At 39.7% G+C, this 17,380-nt stretch overlaps 1 protein-coding gene across 5 annotated transcripts in view; it reads right to left on the bottom strand.

Moving 5' to 3' along the window:
- Positions 1 to 17,380, bottom strand: part of LOC135196794 (protein melted-like) — a 135,264-nt gene that overhangs the window by 49,147 nt on the left and 68,737 nt on the right. For 4 of the 5 annotated variants that reach the window (XM_064223768.1, XM_064223620.1, XM_064223681.1 and 1 more), the window contains exons 13-15: positions 4,035 to 4,178; positions 3,053 to 3,162; positions 443 to 578 (exon numbers count right to left, since the gene is read on the bottom strand). In XM_064223768.1, coding sequence (XP_064079838.1) covers positions 443 to 578; positions 3,053 to 3,162; positions 4,035 to 4,178 — 390 coding nt within the window. The remainder of the gene's footprint in view (positions 1 to 442; positions 579 to 3,052; positions 3,163 to 4,034; positions 4,179 to 17,380) is intronic. The other variant, XM_064223929.1, reaches the window with a different exon arrangement.

The raw sequence follows: 17,380 nt of genomic DNA, 5'->3' as shown, positions 1-17,380 counted from the left end.
GAAAAAATAAACTACTGTATTTGATGGAAGTTTATCAATTTTCCATAAATATTCTATAAAATGAATCTCAAATATTCTATAAAATGAATCTCAAACTGCAATTGCTCAAATCAAGATTTTTCAGCATACTCTAACAGACATGTCTGCAGAACTTTACACGAAAATCAGTTAAGAAAACGAGGAACTTAAATTAACATGAATCTTAAGATATTTTACTGTAGTACTGCAGTACAGTATTAATTTTTTAAAATTCACATAATACCAAACCTTACAACAGTTATGGCCTAAAGATTTAAAAACTGTGCACTATATACTGTACAAAAACCTTACACATTATATATACTATATATATATTTTTTTACTATTTACTATAAATAACCAAGGATAAAAAAAAAATTCTGGCAACAACTATAGAGCAAAACCACAAGAACCTCCACCCTACCTTCAATACCACACCGAACTGGCAAGGGTAACTTTACAAACACTTTCTGCATGTAGCTCTTGATTTTATCCAAGTGTTTCTCACAAAAATGTTGTACTGTGTCCCTCATGGCAAAGGGCTCAAAAACACTGATTCTCTGTTGAAAAATAGAAAAATTTTTATCATCATCATCATCGCTTTCAACACTTACAAGGTACGAAGGGCAGCAAATTTTACTTATGGCAATTTTTTTTTAATCAATGATACTATACAGCCCACAGTCAGTCTTTGAATGTCCCAGGCATTGTAATCTTTTGTTTAATGAGGAAAAAAAACAGTAGTTATGAGTTTCATATACTTCACTGACTAAACAGGAGTCTTATCTAATAAGTGTATCGTTTCTTATTTTTGTGAGTAATTTTGACCCTTATGTCTTGTAAAATCTACTTAATAACAATCTGTCGATAAGTTTTAAGTGCAAAATCCAGTCTTATGACAACAGTAACAACACCTAATCAAGCTTTCATGCCCTACAAGTATCAGTCACCGCTAAACATTCTGCACTCCCGGTAAAACTTCAAACCAAAATGTCTGTCATCAAATGATACTAGTTTTGGAAAAGCTCAAGTTCCACACCCACATACTAGTTAACGTGTTATTCTGATCTTGTAATTAATTTATCAAATGGTTTAACTGAGAGAATTTTTTAATATTTCTACTATCATTGAGTTGATCCTCAAGTCTACAACCTTAATACATGAAGCTGTAGTTTTGAAGATACAATAGAAGGATATTATTACTTTGGAAAAAGAAATCATTACAGTGAAGCAGAAATATAGATATTTTTCTAGTGTCAAGTTGCAAAACAATGTTTATGAAACCCAGAGACTGATAAGCGAATTATAAAGCACATATCAACAACAAGAGGTGTAAATGAAATCAAAGAAAGCTTCCATTCTTACACCATGCAGGGTATGACCCCAATAACAAAATTGTTTCAAGTGGAGTTGATATTGAGGAAAGAAATATAATGAAGAAACCATGAGCAAAACCAAAACAAACTCGGGTGAAGCTTTAAAGTAAAAAAAAAAAATTGTCAGCAGATACAGAATACAAAAGTGAACGATAAATGAAGTAAAAAATTAAGACCACAGAAGTGTATGGTTTGAATAGACAGACAGTGGGACAGTGGTAGCAGTGCATGACAATCAACATGCAGTACATATTATAATGGAAGTGGACAGATTTCAAGCAACAGAGGACAGACAGGAAAAAGACCGATTACAATAACTGAAAGGGAAACAAAGGAAAAAGTCCAGTCAAAATTTGGTTGAGGAGTAGGGGTCAATGCAGCAATGTATTATGCATAGCATGGAACACCTGGTGTTAGAAAGTTAATGATAGTGAAACACAAATGGAGTAAAGGATTTTAGAAGCTTAAATTATACAAGAACAAACAATGAAAAGAAAGGAAGTATTTTTTGATGTTGTGGATGAGAGCCTTGCTACTGTGAAGTTTGTGCTGAAAAGGCAATAAGGCAAAATAAAGATAACTTCCTAATTCAAGAGGCGAGATTGCTGGACTACTACAAGTTTGCCAACATTTAACAGAGCATAAGTCTATGTGACAATTTGATGCCTACACACACACACACAACTGGAGGTGATGTAAAAGAGGTGTGATTACAAAACTATATGATTCAAGGCTGGATTACACTACAAATATCCTTTTACAAATAAGACAGCTGGTGGAGATACAGTGTCCTAAGGCCTTGAAATGCACTAAAACAAAGACTGTGATGCTTGGACCTTGCAACATTGGACTGGAAGAGATAAGCAATATTACCAGATATGTAGTTTATTAGGTAGTAGTTTAATGAAGGCCAGTAATAGGTCCTGAAAATCATGCAAAAAAGGTAGATAGAAAACCTGGACTAGATGAGAACCCAGGAGCTGCACAAGAACATGAAAATAGATCAAAACTAACTTCATGACCAATCCCATAAGGAGAAAACCTTTCACAAAAATACTAAAAATGAAGGGGTGAAACCAAAAGAAAAAGAAAAAATTTATAAAATTTATAAAGTTGATCAGCCTTTGGGAAAAGAGCAATGGGTATAGATGAGAGTGAAAACCATAAAGCAGCAGAGTGTCTCCAACACTCTACAAAGAAACTCGAGTATTTCTTAGTGCATATCATCACATAAAGCAAAGCATAAGCAAGGGAGTGCCACATATGGCACCCCATAATAGGTACGCTGGCCTAAAACAAAAATTTTGATACATCCCACAAAATACAAATGAAGTTTCTACATAATAAAAGTTTAGTTCTCCAGTAACCTAACCAGGCATAGAAATCTGTATTCACTAATCCATGGAAAACATGGCAAAAATTTAAAGACATCTACAGTACTCTAATAGATTTAGCTTGGAAAGGTCTGCCAATATTACAGGGTATTGAATAATATTATTTTCTTATAATGGTTAAGATGTAAACAAAAACCTAGAACATTTAATAAGCATGGATAAGATCCAAATACATATAATAATAAAATAAAAGGAAACTTGTATAAATTAATTTACAATGCAAAAATAATTCCTCTTTTGAAAACAAAACAACAATAGGCTCACCTGGGTACAGGTATTTGTAGTTGTCGTATGATGGTCTTGAGTAATCTGAGTGAGAGTAGTGTTGGGTCGACTAATTTTGGTCTGGCTTGCTGTACTCCCACCATAACTAACTGCAAAGAAATTCATATCAAATCATCCACATGCATGTTTGCATGGCAGAATACTGAAAATTTCTTAGTTAAAATTACATAAAACATTAAATTCAACATTAAAGACTCACTAACTGCATAATATAAAAAATAACCAAATTGGTCGATTTCCCCCCCCCCTCCCTCCCCAACAAAAAAAGTAATAGTTTGCTCCATGATGAAATGCAAATAAGCTCATAAAACTTAAAAGCTTTTTAGGATATGCAGTATATAACAACATTTATTCAAGCCCTCAAAATTGAAGTTAATATACTAGAACTATGATCATGTGGACAGATATGTAATTGTTTTAGTCTGAAGACAATGAAACTTACCTACCAAATCTTAATATCAATTTTACATTGAAACCTACAACAATAAGGCATCTTCATACAATAGGCATGTTTAAGCATTCCAAGTTGCCATAGTGACACAGGGTGAAATTGAAAACAATATGCATAAAATACAAATGTACTTATTAACAATGAAAAAAACTGGCAACTTTAGGCTGGGTACAATGCTAATCCTGGTTACAAGGGCAATGTTACAAATACATTTACTCCCATACTCTATATACTAATCTTACATACAAAAGAATCAATTTACTGTATTATCCTAAGCCACTTATTTTGGGAATTCTAAACTGTGTTACAATAAAGAACAAAATACTTTTGGAAAATAGATAATAAATCTCAAGACATCATACTAATAGCAACTTTATACAATACAGACCATAAACAATATAAGAAAAGGACAAAGCTACAGAAAATTGTATTAAGAGAACACAATAGCATACTGAAGCTCTAAGAGAAAAGCATTATTTATACAAGAAGCACACACAGCACTGTAATTACCCGATGTGACAAGCTGCTGCGTAGGTGTACTGGTGGTGGCAGTGACGACGGTGGAGGAGGGTAAGGAGAGTGGGGACTGGGAATGTCGGAGGGGAGTTACTACACCCCCAACTCCACAAGTGGAAACAGGCAGAGAACAGGGTGCTGTCAACAACAACAATGGTACTGATATTCATGGAAACAATGTGAATTAGCTAAGCACCACAAAAATAAAGAAATAGCAACACACACATAAGAACACCACAGTCCTGAGGCCATATTTCCAAAGAAAACCATTCCATCATTCTTGCTTCTATATTTTAGTACTGAAAAATATCACAAGATTGATGTATGGGATCACACCTAGCCTAAAACAGAAACACACTGAATCAAACCCTTAGATTTCATGTGCTGAAGGGGAAGGAATATAGGTACAGTGCAAGGATAGCAAATGAACATCACCAGACATCCCATAATCATATTATGTTGTTAGATGACAAATGGAATATGCTATCAAGCTAAAATATTTCCCTCAACTGATATGAATGATGCAGTTAGCACATGGAGCTATTTAACAGTGTGTAAGTGAAGCCAGTAGGAATGAATGCTACTGTTTCATTTAACATCCTCTGTACTCCATTGTAACCATCAATATTCTTCCCAGTAAGTCTCTGTGTAATCCACAAAATTAATCTTAGCATTCTCTCATCCCTATTTTCTTTGTAAGCAAAAATGCCTTTGTAACATATTGTAGTAGTACGTACAGGCCTTTTAAATATGACAAATTGTTAGCAAATTTGTAATTTTCATAACTTACAAACCTGAGGTCTTAACATTAGGATAAATACTCAGCGCCAGCTGGAAACCGGTAAAGTTTAAAATAATTGTGTACGCAAGGGACTATTGGCATCTGTGCTTGGTCATGAGACATGTGGAGCCATCCACATACCCCTCATTAACTCGTGACCCGTTAGTTATTCTTAGAGGTTAGAGGTGGGCCTTTGTATGTTAAGTCCTCAGGTTTGTAAGTTATGAAAAATACAAATTTGTTAAAAATTTGTCATTTGTTCATATACGAAACAAACCTTCAGTCTTAACATTAGGATAGACTTACTCTTGGTGGGAGGCAAGTACTATTAACCAACTGGGAGTTTGCCACCTTTTGATCAGTTTTCTGAATACCACAATTCTACAAAACAACTGACCAGTATTTCCGAATCTAAGAAATATATGAATATCATAGAGTCAGACTTCTGGGTTTTACACAATGTCATAGTTCATTGCGTCTGAGGATGATAAGAAGATCTGTTCTCCTAACAAACCAATTCATCCACTCATGTAGGTTTGTTGTCATTCCTCTCCCCCTTGCTAAAGAGAGGAATGTCCTGCTACTGATAGGTATCTTACTGATACTAACCCTAACATTATGGCCACTTCACTCACCTGTACCTTGTCCGTTCCAGCTTATGATGGTACTCTCTTCTTACTGCCCTAAGTAAAGAAGGAGACAGAAATTTGAAAAGGAAAGAGGCCATTTAACTCCTCCATTTCACATTCATACCATCATCTTAGACAAGATACCAACTGACCCGCCAGGGGTACTGGATGAGTTACACCATTTGTTGAGCAGCCACCAAAGGACCCAAGGAAATTGTCCAAGGACCTCTGGGCAACCTTATATATATACAGGAAATTGAAAGTGGGTTTTCATAACAAAGAACCCACTTTCAAGTTTCAATGAACAGACAGACACCTCCTTAACATTGCTCAATTTTGAGCTTCGATACAGTCACAGACCAACCGTCACGATCATTTTAACAGATATGTTCTTAAATGCCAGAAGGCCCATATTCCTCTGATGACCTTCTCTTCTGTATAACCTCATTGGTACAACTTGACAAACAAGGAGTAGGCTTGACCGATCGCCTCTGTTTGGCCTGTTCCTTTACGTCTACCACCTTTATGTTCCAGGTGACATAATTCTTTCTATAACCACAGAGTACTGCTGAAGGTCTCTCACACATACTCACACCGTACTGAGCATGACTAAGAAATGTATCTGTCATCATGACCTGTGCTGCATTGACTCATTATCCCAGATTCCAAGGCAAATTGGAACTGATGTTCCTAACTACTTTTGAGTCTTATGTCTAAACCCTGGTTATCGAGTACTCCCACTCTACCAAGGTCAGAGGAAGACCCCCATCCACGGTCAGTTTCCTGCAACGTGACTGATGTATGTGCCTGGTGGTAGTTCGTCAAGTCTACTCTGATACAGAGTATGTTTTCACTTATCAGATCAGAGTTCTTATGTGCCCCATCCAGTTCACTGCTCCTTATTCATCTGAAGATTACTCAGTGTGAAGCTACATTCACATGTCCAATCACCAGTCCACTGTATATCACCATACATGTAATTACAGAGATACTTCCCTCTGTTCTGACAACCTCTCCACCAGATCATTGTCTACTGACCAAATGCCTTTAATGGACAGAAACCTCCACTATACAGGCAGTCATGGCCAGAGTGTCATTCTGTATATGTGAGCTAATGACCTTTGGAGTCGTGTTACATCCGAGGTGACACTCTACACCCAAAAACTTATAACTATTAGTTCGAAAAGGGATACTGTCAACCTCCAGACCTTGAGATAATATTTCTGCCTATCGGTGATGCCTCTTCCCCACACGAACCTGGTAGCAATGATTGTGCTACGATAAACTTTATCAGTCACTCATCCTGGGTCCTCCTTAATTACTGGAACCCATCCTTCCGTTCGGGACATGGCGGAACAGGTAGAACCTAGAGTTTGCGTAACCTCCAGGTTGTTCCCAGTATCGCAAATGGAATCCTCAGGCTCCTCGAAGGGTGAAACCCCTAAGACAGCTCTAACATGGTTTTTCCATTATACGAGTTCCTCTTTGGCTGAGTGGTTTGTGCACTTATCTGCCAAACTGGTGGTTCGAGGTCTTACTCCCATCTCGGCCAACGCGGAATCAAAGAAACTTATTTCTGGTAATAGAAAATAATTTATCAATATAGTGCGGTTCGGATCCCACAATAAGCTGCAGGTCCCGTTGCTAGGTGACCAATTGGTTCCTAGCCACGTAAAAAAAATATCCAATCCTTCAGGCCAGCCCTCAGCCCTAGGAGAGTTATTAGACAGCTCATTGTTTTTGTAAAAACTAAGATACACTTAACTTTTCCAATTATATAGACTATATCACAGAAAAAAACCCAGGAGAATGTCCTAGGATAATATATTCTATTCAGACACGTCCCAATTATCCTCCTGTCTAAGGAATTAATCTGTTAACAGGATATGGCTCATTTTTCCACAAGTAATGTTACTTCCCAACCAATATACGGGCATATGTTCAATATGCTACCCTCCAAAGGGAAATCCTATACAGGCAGTCCCCGGGTTACGACGGGTTCGGCTTACGACATTCCAAGGTTAAGGCGCCTTTCAATTATATTCATCAGACATTATTTCCAGAGTTACGACGCGTTTCAGGGTTACAACACCTACAACGCTGATCTGGCAGAAGAAATATGACGCCAAAAATGGAAAATAATCAATATTTGAAGGTTTTTGGGATGAAAAATGCAATAAGAATGCAGTTTACACAGTTTTTAATGCACTCAAAGCATTAAAAGTAAGGTTTTACAATGTTCCGGCTTACAAAAATTTTCGGCTTACAACGGGTCTCAAGAATGGAACCCCCATCGAAACCCGGGGACTGCCTGTATTGCCAGAAACCATCATGGTGCTTTTCTCGAGTAACCTAGCCCAGAATTGTAACTAATGTCACTTCACCCCACCTCACTCTTGAAGAATGGGAAACTCCCCACTTTCCCCTTCCAGATGTGATGAGGTTCTAATGCCTTGCTCTAGCCAACTGAAGCTCAAATCCTGTATGTTAGGTTCATAACTTCAATATAGAAACTAGACCAGTATAGAAGAGACCCATTTGCAGATTCCAGGTTAACCTAGCCAACAACCACTTGGGCTAGTCTAAGTAGGTATAGTCAATTAGCCCTTAAACGCCGACTGGACGTATTTTATGTCGACATTTTTTGTCTCTCGGGTGCTGACTGGACGTATTTTACATCGACATACAAAAGTTTTTTTTAAAATTCGCGGAAAAATACTTTTAGGCCTACCAGCCGAAAACTCTTGAATCACGCGCCTTGGGGGATGCTGGGAGTTCACGGATCAAGGTGTTGTTTTGTTTACAATCGTTACGCAGGCGCGCAAGCGCGAATTTCTTTCTTGCCGCACTAAAAAGTATCTGTGACACATCTCGGAAATTATTTCGTCACTTTGACATAATTTTTTTACCATTTTAAATTAGCCGTTACATAAAGTTTTATATATGAAAATGTGCGCATTTTTATGTAGAACACAACAAAAAAATACTCATGATTGTAGCTTTTATCAGTTTTGAGATATTTTCATATAAATAACGATAAGTGGCAAAATTTCAACCTTCGGTCAACTTTGACTCTACCGAAATGATCGAAAAACGCAATTGTAAGCTAAAACTCTTATATTTTAGTAATATTCAATCATTTACCTTAATTTTGCAACTAATTGGAAGTCTCTAGCACAAGTATTTCGATTTATGGTGAATTTATGAATAAACTTTTTCTTACGTCCGCGCGGTAACTCTTCCGAAAAAAAAATCATACGTGGCGATTTGTGGTAATGTTTGCCCCCCCCCCCCACCATTTTAAATTAGCCGTTACATAAAGTTTTAATATATGAAAAATGGGGCAAATTTTCATGCACAAACAACTAAAAAACAAAACACCCAATGGTTGTAGCCTTTATCAATTTTGAAATATTTTCATATAAAAAAGATAAGTGACAAATTTTCAACCTCTCGGTCAACTTTGACTCTACTGAAATGGTCGAAAAAAAACGCAATTGTAAGCTTAAAACGCTAATATTCTAGTAATATTCAACGCATTTACCTTCATTTTGCAAACAAATTGGAAGTCTCTCGCACAATATTTTGATTTATGGTGAATTTATGAAAAAAATGATATTGTTATGATACAATAAAGTTTGTTCATACTTACCTGGCAGATATTATATATAGCTGTATTTTCTGAAGTCCGACAAAATTTTAAAAACTTCCGACACACGCAGTGGTCGGCCAGGTGGTTAGTACCCATTCCCGCCGCTGGGAGGCGGGTATCAGGAACCATTCCCATTTTCTATTCATAATTTTTATTTCCACTGTCCCCTGAGGGGAGGTGGGTGGGTACTTGATTATATATATCTGCCAGGTAAGTATGAACAAACTTTATTGTATCATAACAATATCATTTTGTTCATGAAACTTACCTGTCAGATATATATATAGCTGAATCCCACCTTTGGAGGTGGGAAGGGACAGAATAGAAGGATTTTGGGAAACAAATGCATGCAGATGATTTACATCTTGGTTCCACCTGTTAGCATAGCTGGCTTCGTGGTTACTGCCACGTAAGTCTGCTTGTGCTACTAGAGTTGCCAGCGGAGGTAGAGACTATATAGCTGGTGCACTCCAGATGATCTGTCAACAGGGGCGAGACCACGACGTGACTAGACCATATGAACCATACCATGAGGGCTAAGAAGTAAAATAATATATATATATATTATATATATATCACCACCCTGACCAACCTAGCCAAAGTTAAGGTGTTTTAACTAAGGCTTAAGAGTTAAGAAGTCGCCGTTGTCGGCGACTCATCAACTAAATTAAGAGCTTCTTCCTAACCATTTTCTACAGGATATGGATGTGTCGGGTACTTCTTGCCCCCAAGATTGTGTCTGCAGACACGTATGGCCCTAGCGAGCAGCAGATCTCATAATGCCATCTCACATCTCGCAGGGAGTGTGAAGTGAACACAGAGTTGCTTCGCTAAAAACATGGTACTCAGGATGTTACTGAGTGCCATGCTCTGTTGAAATGCTTCCGAGGCCGCGCCCTCACCTCGAGCATTTAGATAAAAAGATTTCAAATCTTTGTGCAAAACACAATGAAGGAGCATTTTTGAAAGAACTCCTTAACACTAAAGCAGGCTGTTCTTCGATATGGGCAAGTCTGTCTTTTTCGGAACACTGCAGATTGCCCGAATGACTTCGACTTTCTTGAGTTTTATGTAGATAAAAACTTGAGAGACCCGACAGGGCACAGGACTCTCTCTGGCTCCTGCCCACTAACTTGTGCCATCCTTGCTTCCAAGCTTCTGGCCCAAGGACAAAACGGGTTTTCCATTCTTAGGCCACAACGGAAGGCTTAGAGAGCACACCGCCTTGTCTTCTCTAAAGCCAAAACTTGTGACGATGGCTTAAAATTTCACTAACCCTCTTTGTCGTATCTAGGGTGGTAGAAGAAGGCCTTCCTGATCACATGCAAAAAGTTAACAGGTAGGAGAGGTTCGAATGCTTTAACATCAAGAACTTCAGAACTACGTCTAAGTTCCATATTGAAAGCTTCGATCTGGACATGCACAGTCAGTCCGTCTGTACTAAAGTCAGGTGACCGACCAGTTGACAAGTCAGACGAATCAAGGACAGCAAGGCTGTACCCTGAAGACCATAAGGCACTATTCTTCGCTGAAGAATAGAGTCTGGACTGCCTGGGCGATTCAATCTAAGCAAACCTTGGGGTGTATCAACGCAACCCAACGTCGTCAGCGAATCAACTGACTCGAGCTTCTGGTGCCAGGAGAAAGGAGCGAGGAGCAAAAGGCGATTCAGTCCCGAAGGAAGAATGCCTGACAGTCCAACCTGGTCTCATGTTACACGATCATCGGGGGTGTATAAACGCAACTGACTTCGTCAACAAGAAACTCAGGGCTACTATATGTCGCCTGATCTCGCACGAGTGTCTGACTCCGAGAAAAACAGGTGAGACAAAAAGTAGATGGTGAGCGAGTTTCGAGATTCCCACAGAACTCAAAAATCGTGAAGGGCTTTGTTGTTTGACAGACGCAAATCTCTGAGCCCAAAGGCCGTCAACAACCATATTTGCATATTCTTTAATAGTTGTGACTGCCAAAGCTATCCCATTCTTCAGACGGAAAAGGAAGACGGTAATCTTATTCCTGTCAACCTCTCGATAGTCTGAACGTAGTCAGACTCAGAGCGGAAGAGGTTTATAGGTACCTTTCGAGTTAGAGTAGACCGACTCTCTCGGAAAAGGTCCTTGGAAAGTGAACTAGGAAATATGTTACCTCTGTGAATCCAGGATTTCTGAAGGCCAACATGGGGCGATCAGCGTCATTCGTCGCTCCCTGTGACGTCATAAATCCTCTTATTACATTTTCCTAAGCGATTGAAAAAGGGCGGGGAAAAAGAGACTAAACATCCATCCCCGTTCAATATCATAGGATGGCGTTAATGGTACCGATCCCGGATCGAGAATAAGGGAGCAGAGAAGAAGCCGCCTCTTCGTCCTCAACATATCGAAGAGAAGAATGAAAGGGCCGCTCCCTAAAGTCTACACAACTCTCAACTTACTTCTAAAGAAAGATTCCATCGGAAGGAATAATTGCTGCCGTCGATCGAGACGATTCGTACGGACTTTTGCAATCCTGTAACGAACCTGTAGAGGATCGTTACATTTTACGCCTGTTGTTATAATAGGCTCTTTCTCGTAAACTCGAACAAGGACCGAGAGTAAGATACTTCTTAAGATATGAGAGAGCTGTGGAATATCAGAGTTGATCTGGACCATGGTTCCCAAAAACTCGTTTCGAGGACTGGAGGGACTACCGAATCGCTTTTACTTCTTTCAGATTAAGATCCAGGACATCTGAAACCCTATCCAGATGTCCGGCACCTTCTTTCTATCACCTCATGTGATAGACGCACTGAGAGATGTTCAGAATCATTGCTAGATCTTGAATAATATTTCAGTTTCCCGGTAGGAAAAACCTGTGGTCTGAATTGCAGTCTATTCGGGGAAAACAAACTTCTTCAGGAAGGAAATGGTCCCCAGCAAGCTCATCCATTCCCTCCCCGAGTATGCTTACTTCCCTAAATAAGGCTGCGCTTTGCCTAAGCAGGAGAAGCAAATAAAAGTGCAATGTTGCGGTAGACTCGTAGTTCAATACGTGCGGTAACGAGCACGAAAGGATTAAGAGATAACTCTGTTGAACATAGTAAGGCAAAACGAATGCAACGTTATTCATTCACTAAGAAATACCCTCAATCTTAGGCTAAAGTCCGTGATTGTAGACAGATACAGTTAGTCAGTCAATCCCGCAGGAGAGACGTAACCGTCAGCACAGAGATACGGTTAGTCAGTCAATCCCGCAGGAGAGAGAGACGTAAACTACCGCGCATGACAGCGCACGTCTGTCACTGAATACTGGCTCGGTTGGACTGGAGGACAGACAGCGTGACAGCAGCAGCAAGCAGCTTACGAACGTCGTCTCTTAACTTTATGTCTGGGTTGCCAGCTACCCTATTCTACGAAGAAATAGGTCCGTTATTTTTTTTGAGCAGAAAGACTCTCAAGCTGGTATATTAAGCGAAACAGAAAAACGCTAATATATAGATGCGTTTGTGTCGTCAGAACACTACCATACAACGGTAAAAGATAAATCGGAAACTCCTGTTAGGCTGCATTCAGCCAGGCGACACACCTGGCGTGCGCTGGTGCACGCTCGGCGTCCACTGGAGCGCGCTCGGCGTCCACTGGAGCGCGCTCGGTCGTCCACTGGAGCACGCTCGGCGTCCCACTGGCGCGCACGGAGCGCGCTTGGCGTGCACTCGCGCGCGCCTGGAGTCCATCCGAGCGTCCCAGGCGTCCGCTCTCAAAAGCTTCCTGCTACTATGACTTCTTTTACGTATTTCTCGGTGGAAAGACGGACACGAGTTCAGGCGACGTTCGCCTGAAAACTTAACTTCACTTGAAACGCATAAACGAGAGAGAGAGAGGACGTGAAGCGTCCTCTTCTATAAAGCTTCTATTTAGAGGGCAGCGAGTCCTTCCGAAAGCTCCAACCCCTGCACGGAGAGGACGCTTCGGAGGACGAGAAGCAAACTTTCAGGATTCGTGCACGCGCACGCACTTTGGCAGTCTGGGGATTTTCATCAGTAACTGCCGAAGGCACGCCAGATCGGTGGGGGTTCCTTGTAACCCTCCTTCGGCTTTCGACATGCTCCCTCCCCAGGTCCTGGGAGTCAAGCAGAGGTCCAGGCCTAGAGGCGAAACGAGCCGATCTGACGCACCCTCCACTACACAAGGGGTATCACTGCACTTCTGCACTTCACTTTTACTCTCTAAAGCAAGCACTTTCGATTCTAAGTTACGAATCGAAAGAGTATAAGAGAAAGGGCAATTCCTCTACAGACACTGCTTAGGGCCCGAAGGCAATACTGCAGGGTTAGGAGTAACAATTACAGAAGTAGCACTTCACAGCAATGAAGAAGAGCGAGCACCTCTCGTAGACATATTCATAGCCCGTAGGCCATACTACAGGGTTAGGCAAAATAAAGTCTACAGGAAGGTTAGCAGGTTCACTACCCTGACTGTTACTGATAATTGCGTACATACGAATCATAAGTCCCCTTACGGAATTAGACATGTACGATAATTGCGTACATACGAATCATACGTCTTCCTTACGGAATAGACAAAGTACTGACACTACTTATACATGACAAATCTCAACAAAAGAAGGAAGACCCACCCACCCCTCGTACATACCAAGTGCGGATCTACCGAAGCTTTCGGTAGCCACACCTATCTTTGCAGACAACCCCGTCTGAAACTAGCCTAACTAGATTCAGATATTTTAAAGCAAAAATGAATCAAATTCAAAAATCAATTTAAAAGATAACGTATGCCTAGCCACAAATCCAAGTAATAAATCAAAAAGACAATTAGGATACTTAGGGCAATGAAGTTTCCAAAATCCTAAGACGGAGGTACTGAAAACAGGTGTTTTTCAGCACCGGCGACAGAAAAATTATGAATCGCAAAAATGGGAATGGGTTCCCTGATTACCCGCCTTATCCCAGCGGCGGAAGGGAATGGGGATTACTAACCACCTGCCGACCACTTGCAGTTGTCGTGTCGGAAGTTTTTTAAAATTCTGTCGGGAACTTCAGAAAATACAGCTAATATATATATCTGACAGTAAGTTTCATGAACAAAATAACATTTTTTCTTATCGTCCGGCGCGGGTAACTCTTCCAAAATAATCATATGTGCGATTGTGGTAACTCTTTTCGTTTGGCACCATTTTGTTAAAATTAGCCGTTACATAAAAGTTTTATATATTGCAAAAATGTGCGCAATTTCATGTAGAATACAACTAAAAAATAATTGAACGGTTGTAGCTTTTCTCATTTTTGAAATATTTCGCATTATTAAATCACGATAAATAGAAAAAAAAAACCAACTTCTCGGTCAACCTTTGGACTTTCTACCGAAATGGTCGAAAAACGCAATTGTTAAGCTAAAACTCGTTACAGTTCTAGTAATATTCAGTCGTTTATCTTAAGTTTTGAAACAAATTCCGAAAGTTCTTCTAGCACAATATTTAAATTTATGGTGAATTTAAAAAAAAAAAAACTTTCCATTCCTCCGCGCGTCCCAGATTCTCTGCCCACAAATACTGACCGAAATGTGTTAAGGTCCATTCTCGGAAATATTTGCCTCCGTTTTTCTTATTAGGCATTTCCATAGAGTTTTATATATGAAAATGTGTGCAAATTTCATGTAGCAATAAAAACCCCTGGAAAAATATTTGCAAAGTTTGTAGCCTTTTGTTCTATTTCTGAAAATAAGTTGCCATATAAAAAAAAAAACATATATAAAAAAAATTCGACCCATTCGGTCAACTTTAACTCATCAGCTTTGGTCGCAAAAACTGCATTTGTAAGGCTTAAATCTTCTTATATTAAGTAATAGGTTAAATTCAATTCATTTGTTCTTCACTTCTGAAACAGAAATTGGAGTTCGTTCTAGGACAACTATTTACATTTATGGTGAATTTTGAAAAAAAGAAATATTTGATTAACGTTTCCGCAACGTTACGAATTCATGCATTATTTTGTGATAATATTTTTCTCTGTGGTTTGCATTTTTATCGTTTTTACAATGTGTTATATACCAAAAATGATTGCAATTTAGTGTTACATTACAAGCGAAAAAAAAAAGTAACTTGTTATCTTTAAACACGTTTTTGCGACACAGCGCCGATTTGGAATACAATTATAAATGACATTTCGTTTTTGCGCTATCATATATCGCATTAGTTTCTATATGATAATGCTAAATTTTTTCAGTTTCTGATGGTTGCCTACCTAAAAACTTCAAGGCAATGACAAAAAAATGGGAGACCAAAATGAACTTTCTTCAATCTTGAAAAACCAATGCGTGGGTGTTGATTTTTTGTGAAAAAAATATTTTTTCCGCTTCCGGCGCTCACTCTGTGAAACACCTCCGGCCACACGGGAGACATTTTTTTTTTTGTTTTTTACCGCTTCGGCGTTTAGGGGCGTTTTAAGAATTGACTAAACTTATTTCAAGTTGGCAAGCACCAGGTTGACCCATGGGCTTGGTTAGGTTAGGCTATTGGTTAACCCTTCCAAATTAGGCTAGGACCCTGGGTTTGGATGGTTAGGCGATGTTAACCTTCCTTCCAATTAGGCTAGGACCCTGGTTTGGTTAGGTTAGGTCTATGGATAATGTTAACCCTTCCAATTAGGCTAGGCTAAACTCCCTCCATCCCTTAGGGTTAGGTTAAAGTACATCGAGATGTACTCTTTAACACTAGGATTAGGACTAGCATAGACTAGCTTAATCTAGAAACTAAATGACTTAGGTTAGGGTAAAGTCGTTCAAGAAAGTTTGGGCTATCCATTCTAGGCTACAACCACAACCTTCTAGGCTGAGGTGGTAAAAGTGTTTCGAATGGGTATCCTAGGCCCTAGTCTATGCTTGGCTATGCTTATAGCCTTACTAATTCGCCCAACCTAAGATAGTAAAGGCATTTTCAAGCAGCCAGACCCTGTTAAGTCATCAACCCACTGTTAGGCTAAGTTGACATGTACGACATGAATGTCGGAATCATCTAACCTATGAGTTAGGCTAAGCGGGCCCAGCTAAGCTAAGAATTGTACCACTCAGACTAATCTAAGATAGTAAATGCAGGTTCGAAAACTAAACTGCAACTATTAGCTGGTCCAAGCCCGCACATGCATACCCAAACCAGTTAGTTCGGACAGTCTAAGCTAAGAACTACTACTCATATTAACTTAGTTCGGACAGTCTAAGCTAAGAACTACTACTCAGATTAACTAAGTAGCAGTAGACTCAGACTGGCTGGAATAGGCTACGAATCATAAACCACGTGTATTCCTAAAAGGTATGACCCAATTATCCTGGCTATAGCATCTTAGGTTACAAGTGCCCTACTTAGTCTTGGCTACCTTAAGCGGCGAAAGAAAGACGTACACCTCTCCCTTTCGACTTAAGTTTCCATGCAATTTCATTAAGAAGAATGGTTCTACAGTACCTTCGAAGGAACCAAGCATTCGATTCACTTTAACCACTTGTGTAAGAGTCGAAGCGTTTGGTCAATAATCTTACAGGAAGTAACCAGCTTATATCAACAAGTATATAAAACATGGGAATTCTTCTTACCTGTAAAGGTTGAAGTTTTCTGGAGTCAACCCAGAGTATGCTAATTCCCATCATTCAGGCTGCATACGATTACTAAGATGTATCCATATCCTTCCATCAATCCGTGCAGCCACAGGAGACGTTAACTCACTCCTACCCTCTGACAAACGTCCACGTGCGTCATGGCAGTCCGACCATACGGCCGCGTCATCTTTGATCTTTAATGGCCACTGATGGCTCGATCTCGAATAATCAGTAGGATCTGAGAAGGTATCTATTTGCATGCGTCATAGCCGTCCGACCATACGGCCACGGCATCTTTGATCTTTAATGGCCACTGATGGCTCTATCTCGAATAGTCAGTAGGATTTGAGAAGGTATCTATTTGCATGCGTCATGGTCGTTCGACCATACGGTCGCGGCATCTTTGATCCTTAATGGCCACTGATGGCTCGATCTTGAATACTCAGTAGGATTTGAGAAGATATCTGTTTCCAATCCTATATACAAATATGAGAGCAATTTCATCATATTGCATTATTCTGACATCTAGAGTCCATGGAAAAAAGTTTGTAAAAGCATTGGCGTATGTATCAAGTTCAGCAACGGCATTGTAATCTCTCTTAGACTCTTTGTAGTCACCACTGGCAACTCAGCGTCGGCCGCTAGCCCAGCGACCGTCAACGCTTTCGCTTGTTCGGACTCTTGTAAACGGCTTCGTC

This window comes from Macrobrachium nipponense, chromosome 11, assembly GCF_015104395.2.
Source record: "Macrobrachium nipponense isolate FS-2020 chromosome 11, ASM1510439v2, whole genome shotgun sequence".
Lineage (NCBI taxonomy): Eukaryota > Metazoa > Arthropoda > Malacostraca > Decapoda > Palaemonidae > Macrobrachium > Macrobrachium nipponense.
This window is presented reverse-complemented; position numbering and strand designations above follow the sequence as displayed.